This window comes from Pelophylax lessonae (assembly GCF_965119305.1).
Source record: "Pelophylax lessonae genome assembly, chromosome: 10".
Taxonomy (NCBI): domain Eukaryota; kingdom Metazoa; phylum Chordata; class Amphibia; order Anura; family Ranidae; genus Pelophylax; species Pelophylax lessonae.
The window spans coordinates 42,779,954-42,792,326 of NC_138777.1; the positions used below are offsets into that span (position 1 = coordinate 42,779,954).

Below are 12,373 nucleotides of genomic sequence, written 5' to 3' on the forward strand. Positions count from 1 at the left end.
ACTGCCCGAGGGCCCAGGGTCAGTAGGGGGCCCCATGAGAGGCTACACACTACAGAAAGAAGCCAGGAACTTCCATGCAGGCTATGCTGCGGTAGATAATTAAATGCCCACTCTATGTGGCTTAGCTGCAATTTTTAGGTGGGGCTTTGTGTGGCTTGAGTGTGGACACAGGGGGCCCCATGATCTCTGATTGCCCGGGGGCCCCATGAGTTGTCAGTCCACCCCTGGCTGCATTCATTTTCTTTTTTCATGCCTTTTTTACCCTTTATTTTAACCTGGTAATCCAGCTATTACCTTGCTTCCTGTCCAAGGGTGACAACCCTACTGAGCAGTATTGTCACCTTAGGACAGGGAGTTTGTTATGACTACTTAACATTGTGTCAAGACCACATAAGACCTCCCTATTTTCTCAATAACAAGGGTAGGTGTTTTGTAGTCTAGAGATAGCAGGGAACAATGCTAACTGATAACAGTCCAGAGGCAGAAAGCACAGGAAGTTATCAGCTCACCAGAGTTATTTTTTTTGAACTTGTCGAACAGTTAAAGCGATGTTCCGGCCTCCCCCTCCAAAAATTAAACAGTATGTGTAGCTGCTGACTTTTAATATTAGGACACTTACCTGTCCTGGAGTCCAGCGATGTCGGCACCGCTGCCGATGTTTCCATCGGCTGTCGGGTGCTGCCGCCGCCATTGCCGGTAAGGAAACCTGGCAGTGAAGCCTTGCGGCTTCACGGGCGGGTGCCTACTGGGCATGCGTGAAGCGCGCTGCACATTCAGATTGGCTTGGCGGCGGGGGAAGGATGAGGGGGTCAAACTTCCGAGGGACAGCGCTGCTGGCCCGTCTCCCGGAAGTGGGGAAGGGTACCTGTCAAAAATGGGTACCTGTTCCCCCCACCCCCTGAAAGGTGCCAAATGTGGCACCAGAGAGGGGGGGAGGATGCAAATGAGTGGAAGCACCACTGATACCCAGGAACTCTTCATGCCATCTTTCTTTAAAGTTTTAATTGCTGTCTGTGTTCCCATTGAGGAGATTCACTCTCTTCATTTGTATTAGTGACCATTGTCTCCTAGGCTGAAAGTGAGGGAAAATCCAAAATTTTCAGTTGTCACCAGAGCAGATATAGAAGCAAATCTTCCAGTGGGGACACTTGTTGCAGTGACAGCTGAGAGGGCATTTTCCTCATTTTACACAGTATTTCCTCCCACTTCCTGTTGTGATTATGGGACAGTAAATGAGGGAAAATGTCCGCAATGAAACACAGATGAGAAAACCCGATAGGGATTATTACAGTTGGTACTGTTAAAGTCCTACGTGGTGTAACTCTCAGACAAAAAGTATGGGAAGGTTGGTTCACATCACAACAAAATAAGTACAGATAATACCCCTCATCTCATATCACTATATCCAATAACATTTCTCGTTCTATCCAAAATGAAAACAAGATTCTACTTTCATTGTTCTATTCTGAAAAACTGTAGTAGAGGTGGGATTATGGTTGTTGCCTGATGGAATTGTAGTACATGTGCCCCAGTTCAACAAAACTAGATGTAAGGCTGCATTCACATGTCAGCGTATTGATCGCGGGCAGAATCGCTTGCGATCCGGAAATCATTGCAAATCGCGGGACGCCTGTGCGTTGCCCGTGATTTGCAATAGCACCCCAAATGCTGTGCAATGTTGCCGCGATTTCCGCCTGCCGAATCGCGTTAACATCGCGCAGAAAAAATAGTGGGACGCATTACGCTCCAAAGAAGCTCTTGTACTTTTTTGGGCGTAATGCATCCCAGGCGTAAATCGTGGCAACATCACACAGCGTCACACATCACACAGCGGTTGGGGTGCTATTGCAAATCACGGGCAACGCACATGCGTCCCGCGATTTGCAATGATTTCCAGAACGCGGGCGGAATCGCGGCGATTCTGCCCGCGATCAATACGCTGACATGTGAATGCAGCCTAAAGCAGGCCATTAGGCTCGTAAAGATGTGTCAAAGGGCCCTTCCTATGATGGTCCAAGCCTTTCACATAGTCATAGGCATAACTCTGGTGATAGAAACTTCACGACACACATGAAGTGAAAGTAGTACCAATAATTTGTTGAGTTTCTATCCTAAACGACCTCTGTTATGTGAACAAGAAGCCTCAGATGTTGACATGAATAGGCAGAGAGAAAATCAGAAGAGCGCTTTAGTCAAACAGGAGTTGGTAATGCTGGTGTTATGTTGCTGGGTGATATACTACTGGCAAACAATGGGCACCTCTGAATCGGGCCATTTTTGTAGAGTGGTAGTCCATTGGCTGCTGCGTGGATATAGGGATGCTTTTTGCCTACTTGGAATGGTGCAGCAGTCATCATTTCATGGATATCTTGACTGATGACATCATCAAGCTGCACATCTAGACTGGTTCCACTGGTCATATTGTACGGGAAGTCCTTATGATGTTCTTGTATATTGGCTTTTGGGAGAAATTAGAAAACAAGAACCCTTAGGCCCACATCAAAGTGTCACATACCTGATGGGAGACTGAAATGATGAGGTAGGCCTCACTTGTACCTCCAGCCCAAGTCCCACTGAAGATGGAACAGAGGGTACAGAGGGACAGGAGGAACACAAGTGCCGACAGGTGTTGATAGGAGTGCTTGCAGCAGTTGATGTGATCCCAGGCAGGCTGGCAGAACATCAGGTCTGGAACAGTAACTGTGCACGGAGATCCAGCTGAAGTTAAAAGGGTACTTCTCATGGGCTGCAGGTTGCAGGATGCAAACTCGTCAGAGCACCCAGCAGACTTGAGACAGGAACGCACTGTGGTGAGCACAGTTGTTACAGATTACAGATAGCAGAGCCAGGAACAGAAGTCACAGGGATACCCAAGGTCATCAGCAGGCAGGGAGGGAGGTACAGAATCAAAAGGCAAAAACTTGGTCAGGAACAGAGCTGGGGTCAGGAACTGGCAATAAGACAGAATCAGGATCTAAGTTGAGGTCAGAGGCAAGCTGAGTCAGCAACAAGGGAACAAACAGAGTAGTTAGTAGCAGGATGCAGGGAATAGTTGAAAGACCAGTCAGCCCTTAAACACGAGCAGGAGTTTTCCTAAATAGCCCGTCTGGTGCCAACATGTACTAAGTGCGTGTGCGTATGCATTCCAGTGCGCATTTGGGTGCCTGTTCACTGTTCTGCTAAGATTTCTGTGCACATGTGCATTGCCAAACTTCTAATGTGCATTCTCTGACACAGAGGTGCAAAGGCCGGCCTAGTGGACCCCTTCCATGCCCTTTATCCCAGAGCCTGCAATATTTCTGCCAGTGTTGAGGCAGCTTTAGCAATAGTTACGCTCTGGTTTTATGGTGTTGTTTTGGGTGCTCTTAGGGCAGCCGGTAAAATATTTCTTAGAGGCCCTCAGTTTCTTATCTCTTGCAGGTGCAGATTCGTTTGGCTTGTTTTCGTGCCTGATAAATGGGGAGGAGCGAGAACAGACGCATCGAGCCGTCTTCAGGTGAGTGAGACCATTCTTCGTCCTCAATATACTTTAGAAGTTCTTGTTAAAAAAAAATATATATACTTTAGAAGTTTCATGTCTTGTTCAAGATCCTTGGCTTTTTTGGGCGCCCTTCCCACTAGGGACTTTGTCTATACAGTGTTTTTTGCAGTTTCCTCATATTGCCCAATTATCTAAGAAAAAGGTCAGTCTGATTGCACATGTGACTGGAATTAGCTGTTGGAGGGACATTAGATGATAAACTCCTCTTGGATTGCGACTGATGCTGATTGTTCTGTTCTGTGTAATTTGGAGTTTTTCAAACACTATATACGAGGTCTGTCCAGAAAGGATCCAGCCATGTAATGTGTAAAATAGAGATATTTATTGAAGGAGATACAAGAAGCATTGGACATAGGACAATGTCGCCTCAGTCCCCTTTGAAGTAGGCACCTTTGGACCTCGCACAAAATCTCAGTCGATTTTTGGAATCCCCAGATCAGCTTCTGGTTCTCGCACTGTCAGTTGCCAATCTTTGTTGATTGCAGCCCGTACATGTTTAAATTGATACTAAACCTACACTTTTATTTACAGTATCCCTTCTCTTTGTGTATGTGGATGATGGCACTGTAATGCAGGGAAACTTACAATGCATCCGAAAAGTATTCACAGCGCTTCACTTTTTCCACATTTTGTTATGTTACAGCCTTATTCTAAAATGGATTAAATTCATTTTTTTTCCCTCAAAATTCTACAAACAATCCCCCATAATGACAACATGAAAGAAGTTTGTTTGAAATTTTTGGAAATTTATTAAAAATAAAAAACCAAAAAAATCCCATGTACATAAGTAATCACAGCCTTTGCTCAATACTTTGTTGAAGCACCTTTTTATAGACCAATTATAGACTCAAGTCTTTTTGAGTATGAAGCTACAACCTTGGCACACCTATTTTTGGGCAGTTTTTCCCATTCTTTGCAGAACCTCTCAAGCTCCATCAGGTTGGATGGGGAGTGTCAGTGCACAGCCATGTTTACTATGCTTCAGTTTGTGAATGTACAGGAATGCACTCCGCACAGAGCACTTCCTATTCATTCTCTGCCCCGTGCAGCTGAGGCTGCAGAGAAAGGCATGTGTGTTTGAGCTTTGGGGTGCACACTCTAATGCAATAGGCTGCGCACACCTATGGCCCCATTGCGTGTAGCTTGTTAGTGGTCATGGAGAAGGGAGGAAGCGCGCTGTCATTTGCCACTGTGTATAGGCCCACATGTGGGACTCTATAGTCACATGGGCTGCTCAGATGTGATAGGGTGGAAATGCTCAGCATAAAAACTCACTGAAAACTGAGCATGCGCAGAGCTGCCAACACTGCTTTGCAAAATCCCTAGCTGAATTGGGGACATGGACAGAAGGTGGAGATAGAGAACAGCAGGATCAACCAGGTTTTTGCAGAATACAGAAAATCTCATAGAGTGTGAGTATGAACCGCATGTAATACACCATTTATTGATAGTTTTTAATGATGTGGGTTTAGTGACACTATACCATTGTAAGGTGTTCTGCTTGTTGCAGGCATTTCAGAATGTGGATCGCTTTCAACAGATTCTTGACCATCTTTGAAGTGTTTGTGCCACACTTTTATTTGTGCTGAGCACATTGCGTCGTCCCCAAAAGCCTTCTGAATCATCCGAACAGTTTCCGGGAAGGAATGTTCAAGCTTAATGCAAACTTTGATGCAGATTCATTGATCTACTTGCCTAGGCCCCCCTTCACATCTAGCGATTTGGGATTGCACTGCAATGCTGGCAAAATGCAGCACATGTGTTTAAACACAATGCAGCTTGTCACGCGATAAATCCTGGCAAACAGCAATGCACTAAGCTTATCACCCAAATGTAGCTCCTGCTCCTTTCTTGGCAAAAAGCACCACGTTTAGGTGCCATTGAAAACGAATGGAACCCAAACACGTGTGCTGCGTTTTGTCAGCATTGCAGTGCTATTTGGAATCATGGTCAGAATCGCACCGATTCCGCCTGCGATCCCAAAGCACTAGATGTGAACGGGGCCTTACTTTGAATGTGAGGTTCAGACAGTATACATCTCATTCAACAGTGACTAGCGTCCTCCATGCGCATTCCAGTCCATTCTCCTTGGCTGCTAGGTTACAGTAATGTCGCACGAGCCGTTCTCGTTATATTAACAATGGCTGGACCTTGTAAATGAATAAAATCTTGGCATTATGAGATATGTTGGCTTCTATGTCACATGTGGCACTTGGCTCCCTTTCACATTGCTCCTGGCAAACTCTCAGTAGATATCCAATACCCGTTTTTTTTTTTTCAAAGTACTTGCTGTGTTAACTAGTCTACATTATGGCCAATGTTAAGCCCTTAAAAGTGTGTCTAAGGTAAGTTTATGATAGAAAAAGAAAGGATTAAAACCCCTGTCTGCTTTTTTTTTTTTTTTTTGCGGTCTGTGTCCCAATGGACTAGATACTGCCCCTGCCCTATAGAAACTAGGGCCAGATCTAGCATGTGTGATGTGGGGGGGGGGGGGGGCGTAAAAAATGTCAGGGGGCAGAGGATAGGGTCAACAATTTGTAGGGCAGCATACAGGGATTATTAGTTTGTAGCACAGCATAAAGGGGGTATTAGTTTGTAGGGAAGAGAACAAGGGGCAGCAAAGCAGTGTACGGGGGTCAGCAGTAAGGTGGAGGACAGGGGTCACCACTGACAGGGCAGAGGACAGGGGTCACCACTGGCAGGGCAGAGCTCACATTTGGCAAGGCACTGGACTATATCTTTCTCCTATCCCTGCAGTGTACACAGCCTGAGCAACGGCAGTGCAGCTGCAGTAACCAGCTACACAGTGTGCAGATCATGGCTGTGTGTACGGGAATCCGATTTCAGCTACTGTGTGCTGTGCAGGAGTAGGTGGTTTTGCTGCCTGTGCTCAGGATGTGTACACTGCAGGAATAGGATACGGCCGGGCACAGAGCCAGTGGTGGATGGGGGGCAAAAATTAAATCTGGGGGGGGGGGGGGGCATGATTGAAACATTTCCCTCACTTTTTCTTTTGGTGACATCTGTAAAACATTGGATATCCCATCACTCTTTATCTTTATTTTGCGGGCACCCACACAGCAATAAAAGCCTAGAGCACCCATATATGAGGGCAGCTGCACAGCTAAGGGTGGTGCTGTTTAAAACCAAGTGTAGAAAAAGCCAATACACCAACCTGAAACCCAAATCAGCAAATTTACTTAAGTCCTTTATCATTTATGTGCTGATTTAGGCCTTCAGTAAATTGGATTTCAAGTTGGCACAATGGCTTTTTCTACACTTAGCAATAAAAGCTTGATAGGTTTGAAATGTTCCCTAATCCATCCAATACTAAAAAAAAGTTTTAGCTATAGTTACACTTTAAAGCTAGAATCCAGTCCAAATTTAAAAGCAACCAAATGTATAAGTGCATACAGAAGACACAGTCTAATTACCTAGAACAATTCATTTTCATCTAGGTGTCACTTGTTCTCCAAGCAGATCTGCTGCTAACATTTTCTAATTGCCAGTAACTTGTGCTCTGGGAACACTATTTCCAGAGCCTTGTGCATACAAAAGTCAGACATTCTCAGCCTCATGCCTTCAACTTGTGTTTTAAGCCAGAATGATTATTTTTTTTAACCACTTGAGCTCCGGAAAATGTTACCCCCTTCATGACAAGGGCATTTTTTGCTATTTAGCACTGTGCTACTTTAAAGTGCTTGTAAAAGTTTTTTTATTAACAAAAAAAAAAAAATTATAAATATGTCATACTTACCTGCTCTGTGCAGTGGTTTTGCACAGAGCAGCCCGGATACTCCTTTTCAAGGGTCCCCCGCCGGTGCTCTGGGCCCTTTATCCTTTCCAAGTGCCCCCATAGCAAGCTGCTTGCTGTGGGGGCACTCGTGCATGCTCGCTCCCTAGCTGGCTCTCTGCCTCCATAAGACACAGAGCAGTATATATAAATATATATATTTTTTCACACAAATAGAGCTTTTTTGATGGTATTTGATCACCAGTGGGTTTTTTATTTTCGATTATATAAACAAAAGTCGAAGACCGAAAATCTTAAAAAAATAAAAATAAAATTATACTTTCTGCTAGAAAACATTAAAAAAAAAATTAAAAAAAAAAAATCCTCATAAATTTAGGCCAAAATGTATTCTACATGTTTTTGGGAAATAAAATCCCAATAAGTGTATATTCATTGGTTTGCATGAAAGTTATAGTGTCTACAAATGATGGTATGTATACTGGAATTTTTATTTATTTATTTATTTAATACTAGTAATGGTGGAGATCAGCGATTTATGGTGGGACTGTGATAGTATGGCAGTTCACTGGCAGGAAGTGTTTTTTCTTCTCGCTTTGTTAATAATGTTAAATGTTTAAATTAAAGATAAATTCCAAGAAACAAAGGGTTTAATGGTGTAATATCTTGACACCGTAATTACAGATGCCGGAGTGGGGATAGAGAAATTCCAGGGGCCTGCAGTTAGACAGACCAGACTAATAGAAGTCACAGGGCATAGCGATGACATCATCACATTGTACTTATGATGTGACTGGCTCTAGGGCACTAGCCATCTTCTTTCTTGTATTCTAAAAGCTTTAGTCCCCAAAAACATGATATTGTAGTTATTTATAAGCCTTGTAGACTGAGATAACCCCTAAATGTTAGTGGGATAGTCAGCCTTTTTCAACCAGGGTGTCCACTGTCCAGGCACCATGGGGTGCCTTGAGGTTTCTTCAGGGGTGCCTTGGCAAAATGCCTCAAAATTGCCCAAAAAATTATATACAGACCAGCATGTGGGTGAAGCCTGCATTTTAGTCACACAAAGCCACAGGTTTTCATTGTGCATCATTACAACCGTCTAGCTGCCAGCGTCCTAATAACCATTGGCACAATCAGTTGATGAGGAGGATGTCAGTCACCTGCATATCTTCCTTATTTGACCCTCCCCTGCCCCTATCCATCAGCGTTGGGGTCACATTAGCTGAGTGATGGAGAAAAACTGAGAGAGAAGAGAAACATTGGAATACTAGTCAGTACCAGTTTGTAAAAGTGTATTTGCTTTGGAAAAATAAATCACCTCTAACGTTGGGTGTCCTATGTGTTGATGTTGCTGCATTATATAAATCTATTAGAATAGTCTTTACATTTTAGAATGGGGTGGATTGAGACTGTCCATAACTTTTAAAGGGTGCCTTCACTGAAAAAAGGTTGAGACACACTGGGATAGGCAATGAGGGGAAATCCTTCCAGAGGGGACATCGTTGGTATTAAACGTTCAGCAGAAGTTTCCACACTCTGCCTAAATGATTCAATTGAATTTGTCATCTATGTCCCAGTTTGACAGATCCCCACCCCACTTCCTGTCCCAGTGACATCAGACAGAGGGTTTGACTCTTTCTTTTTATTTATTAGCTGTGCCCTGCCACCAATTGCTGTAGTTGAATGCATTGTATATCACAAGTTGAAACATTTTCTGTACACAGAGCAATCATGATCTGATTCTTAATCTTGGTTGCAGGTTCATGCCCCGCCACCCAGGGGAGCTAGATCTGGAGGCAGAGGATCCGCTTTATGTGGAGGTCCAAGCTGAGGATTACTGGTATGAGGCATATAACATGAGAACTGGGGAGCGAGGGATCTTTCCAGCTTACTATGCAGTCCAGGTGACGAAGGAACCAGATCACTTAGCAGGTGAGAGGGCCTCCTCACTGGGTTTTGAAAAAGGTAACATATGGGAATGTGTCTGCTTATTTAAAGAGATGCTTAAAAGGAAGAATCAGAAATTAAGAGCATCCTGATAACCTTAATGGTCAATGACAAGATGACCAGTATCCTCCATGACTCCCACCCTCGCACATGTCGCAGCTTATTTTTGTCCTGATCCTCGTATCAAGAGCTGATGATCGAATGAGTATGGGAGGCAGGAGTTCAGATTTTGTAGACTTTATTGGCTGCATAATTGTTCCATATCAGATACAGTAGCAAAATAAACGTGTATCTACTGTATAATGGGTGTGGCGCTGCTCTGCAATGTAATATATGTTTATGAAGAGGATGCACATAATGTGTGCCATAAAGTGCGTGGTGCTCAAATAATATGTGTATGTGCTAATGGTAATGAATTCACTGAAAATACATTGCACTCGTGCTTATAAAGAAAAAATTTAATACATAACTAGTACATAATGTGAACAGAAATACATGTGCAAAATCAAACAGCAATTTTTCATACTGCATTAAATGAGTCCTTCTGTGACAAAAAAAGTGACTGGTGCTCTTTAAAGTACTTCACAATTGTGCGTATGGATTAAAGGTAATAACGAGCAAAAAATATATTAAAAACTGGTCTAGTGGAAAGTTCATCACAAACTTATAAAGTGACAGATGCTCTTTAAAGCACTCCGACTACTTTTAACATGGTGCTTGCTGCTGGTGTTCCACAAAACGTTCGCCCCCTATTATACCTCACTCCCCAGAGCGCTCTCCCCTCTTGGGGTTAACCAGCATCCACAGTACCCAGTGTCTAAGACTGCAGACCTAAGCTCCACATCCGATGGCACTCCTTTTCCTTGTTCCCTCATTTTACATGCGGAAATATGAAAAGAAATATCCCATAATGCAATACTGTATAGTTCCTTATTGTAAACACATCGAAATACACTTACATAAAGCCGGTGTTTGAACAGCATAAACAAACAGGAAGTCCGGGTTGTGATGCGTTCCACGGACTCTAACCGGAAGTGACGCAATGACGCTGTTAGCTCCGTCCTATGAGTTTTGTCAGAACGACGTCATTGCTTTACTTCCGGTTAGAGTCTGTGGAATGCATAACAACCCGGACTTCCTGTTTTTTTTATGCTGTTCAAACGCCAGCTTGATGTAAGTGCATTTCGATGTGTTTACAATAAAGGAACTATATCATATTGCACTATGGGATATTGCTTTTCATATTTCCGCATGTCAAACCAAGGGACCAGGAAAAGGAGTGCCATCGGGTGTGGATCTTAGGTCTGCGGTCTTAGCCACTGGGTACTGTGGATGCTGGTTACCCCCAAGAGGGGAGAGCTCTCTGGTGAGTGAGGTAAAAGAGGGGGAGCACGTTTTGTGGAACACCAGCAGCAAACACCATTTTATAAGTAATCAGAGCACTTTAAAGAGCATCTGTCACTTTATAAGTTTGTGATGAACTTTCCACTAGACCAGTTTTTAATATATTTTTTGCTCGTTATTACCTTTAATCCATACGCACAATTGTGAAGTACTTTAAAGAGCACCAGTCACTTTTTTTGTCACAGAAGGACTCATTTAATGCAGTATGAAAAATTGCTGTTTGATTTTGCACATTTATTTCTGTTCATATTGTGTTCTAGTTGTATGTATGTATTGTCAAGTTTTTTCTCTATGAGCACGAGTCACCTGCTATGTATTTTCAGTGAATTCATTACCATTAGCACATACACATAATATTTTAGCACCACACACTTTATGGCACACATATGTGCATCCTCTTCATAAACCTATATTACATGATGGTTACCCATTATATATACGTTTATCACTAAAACATCCCCCTTTTTAGGGGCTGTATTTAGGGGAGGCAGCAGCTTCTGTATACTGCACAGTACCTCTATTAACATTGCGTGGAACCAGCTTCAGCATTTTTTAGTTTTACAGTAACAAAATAATTTGCTACCTACTGTCCTCTGAGCCTGGTGACCAGTCTATCCTGAAGGCCTCCTAAGTGCCTACAGAGTGGTCAGCCACCCTCCCCTCTGGAATACTGGCATTGGAAAGCCTGGCACAATAGGTTTATTACTAAAAAGTTTTTTGGAGTTATGAATATCACCTAATTACCTGCCCATCTACACCCTATTCATGTGATTAGCAGTCCTAGCTCTTAGAACACACAGTTTTGTTCTATGTTATAAAATGCCGTAATCCTCACAAACCACCCCACCTAAATGATGAAAACAAGGGGAGATGAAAAGGAAGAAATCTACTCTCCTGTCAGTGTCCATGTTACTGACCCAAGGAATGGCCACCATTCAGCCCATTATGGGTCACCATGGTTCATGAGCTGTGGTTTAATTCACAACCTTTGGTCTGCCACCATATTTCTATCCTTCCCCCATGATCTGGTTAGAGTACATGATGGTTACTTCAATAGAATAAATAGTTTCTAAGTCATTACTTTACATTTATAGAGTCAGATTCATACAACGCAGGGATCACCTTGCCATGGAGGGTATTGGTTGAGAGCCCAACTCTCAGCTTTAATACTTTTTCTGTTCACTCTTATTCTGTACAGAAACACGAGCCTCTGATTGGGTGGATCAGTTTTGGGTGAAGTTCCTCGGTTCGGTGCAGGTTCCATATCACAAAGGGACTGACGTTCTCTGCACCGCCATGCAAAAGGTGGGTACTGCATCGAAGTGGTACAGAAATTAGCAAAGTTCCTTTTAAAGGACAATGGTCCTGGGCCTCTCCAGTTTTCAGTGGTGCTATTTTTAAGTGATTCTGAGTTGTCCTTTTTTTCAGATTGCTATGTCCCGTCGCCTTACAGTGCTGTCAAACCCACCCTCCAGCTGCATCCTGGAGATCAGTCTGCGAGGGTTAAAGATTGCAGTGCACGGGGAGGACCCTCATGATCACAGCCAGGTAAGTAGATGTAACCGTATCAGGAGGACAAGCCTGTGGAATTCTGCAATTTTATGTTATATTGTCAGAAAATGGTTAAACCTTATAGCTGACCTTTGACTACAACAAAAAAAAAAAAATCCATTCAATTATGTATTTTATTAAGTTTTATTAAGTAAAAAAATTATATATATATATAT

At 43.2% G+C, this 12,373-nt stretch overlaps 1 protein-coding gene across 3 annotated transcripts in view; it reads left to right on the forward strand.

Moving 5' to 3' along the window:
• The window catches only part of MAPK8IP1 (mitogen-activated protein kinase 8 interacting protein 1), a 183,898-nt gene that overhangs the window by 156,774 nt on the left and 14,751 nt on the right, over window positions 1-12,373 (forward strand). For 2 of the 3 annotated variants that reach the window (XM_082270002.1, XM_082270004.1), the window contains exons 6-9: window positions 3,421-3,496; window positions 9,055-9,227; window positions 11,845-11,951; window positions 12,075-12,194. In XM_082270002.1, the coding sequence (XP_082126128.1) occupies window positions 3,421-3,496; window positions 9,055-9,227; window positions 11,845-11,951; window positions 12,075-12,194 (476 nt within the window). The remainder of the gene's footprint in view (window positions 1-3,420; window positions 3,497-9,054; window positions 9,228-11,844; window positions 11,952-12,074; window positions 12,195-12,373) is intronic. The other variant, XM_082270003.1, reaches the window with a different exon arrangement.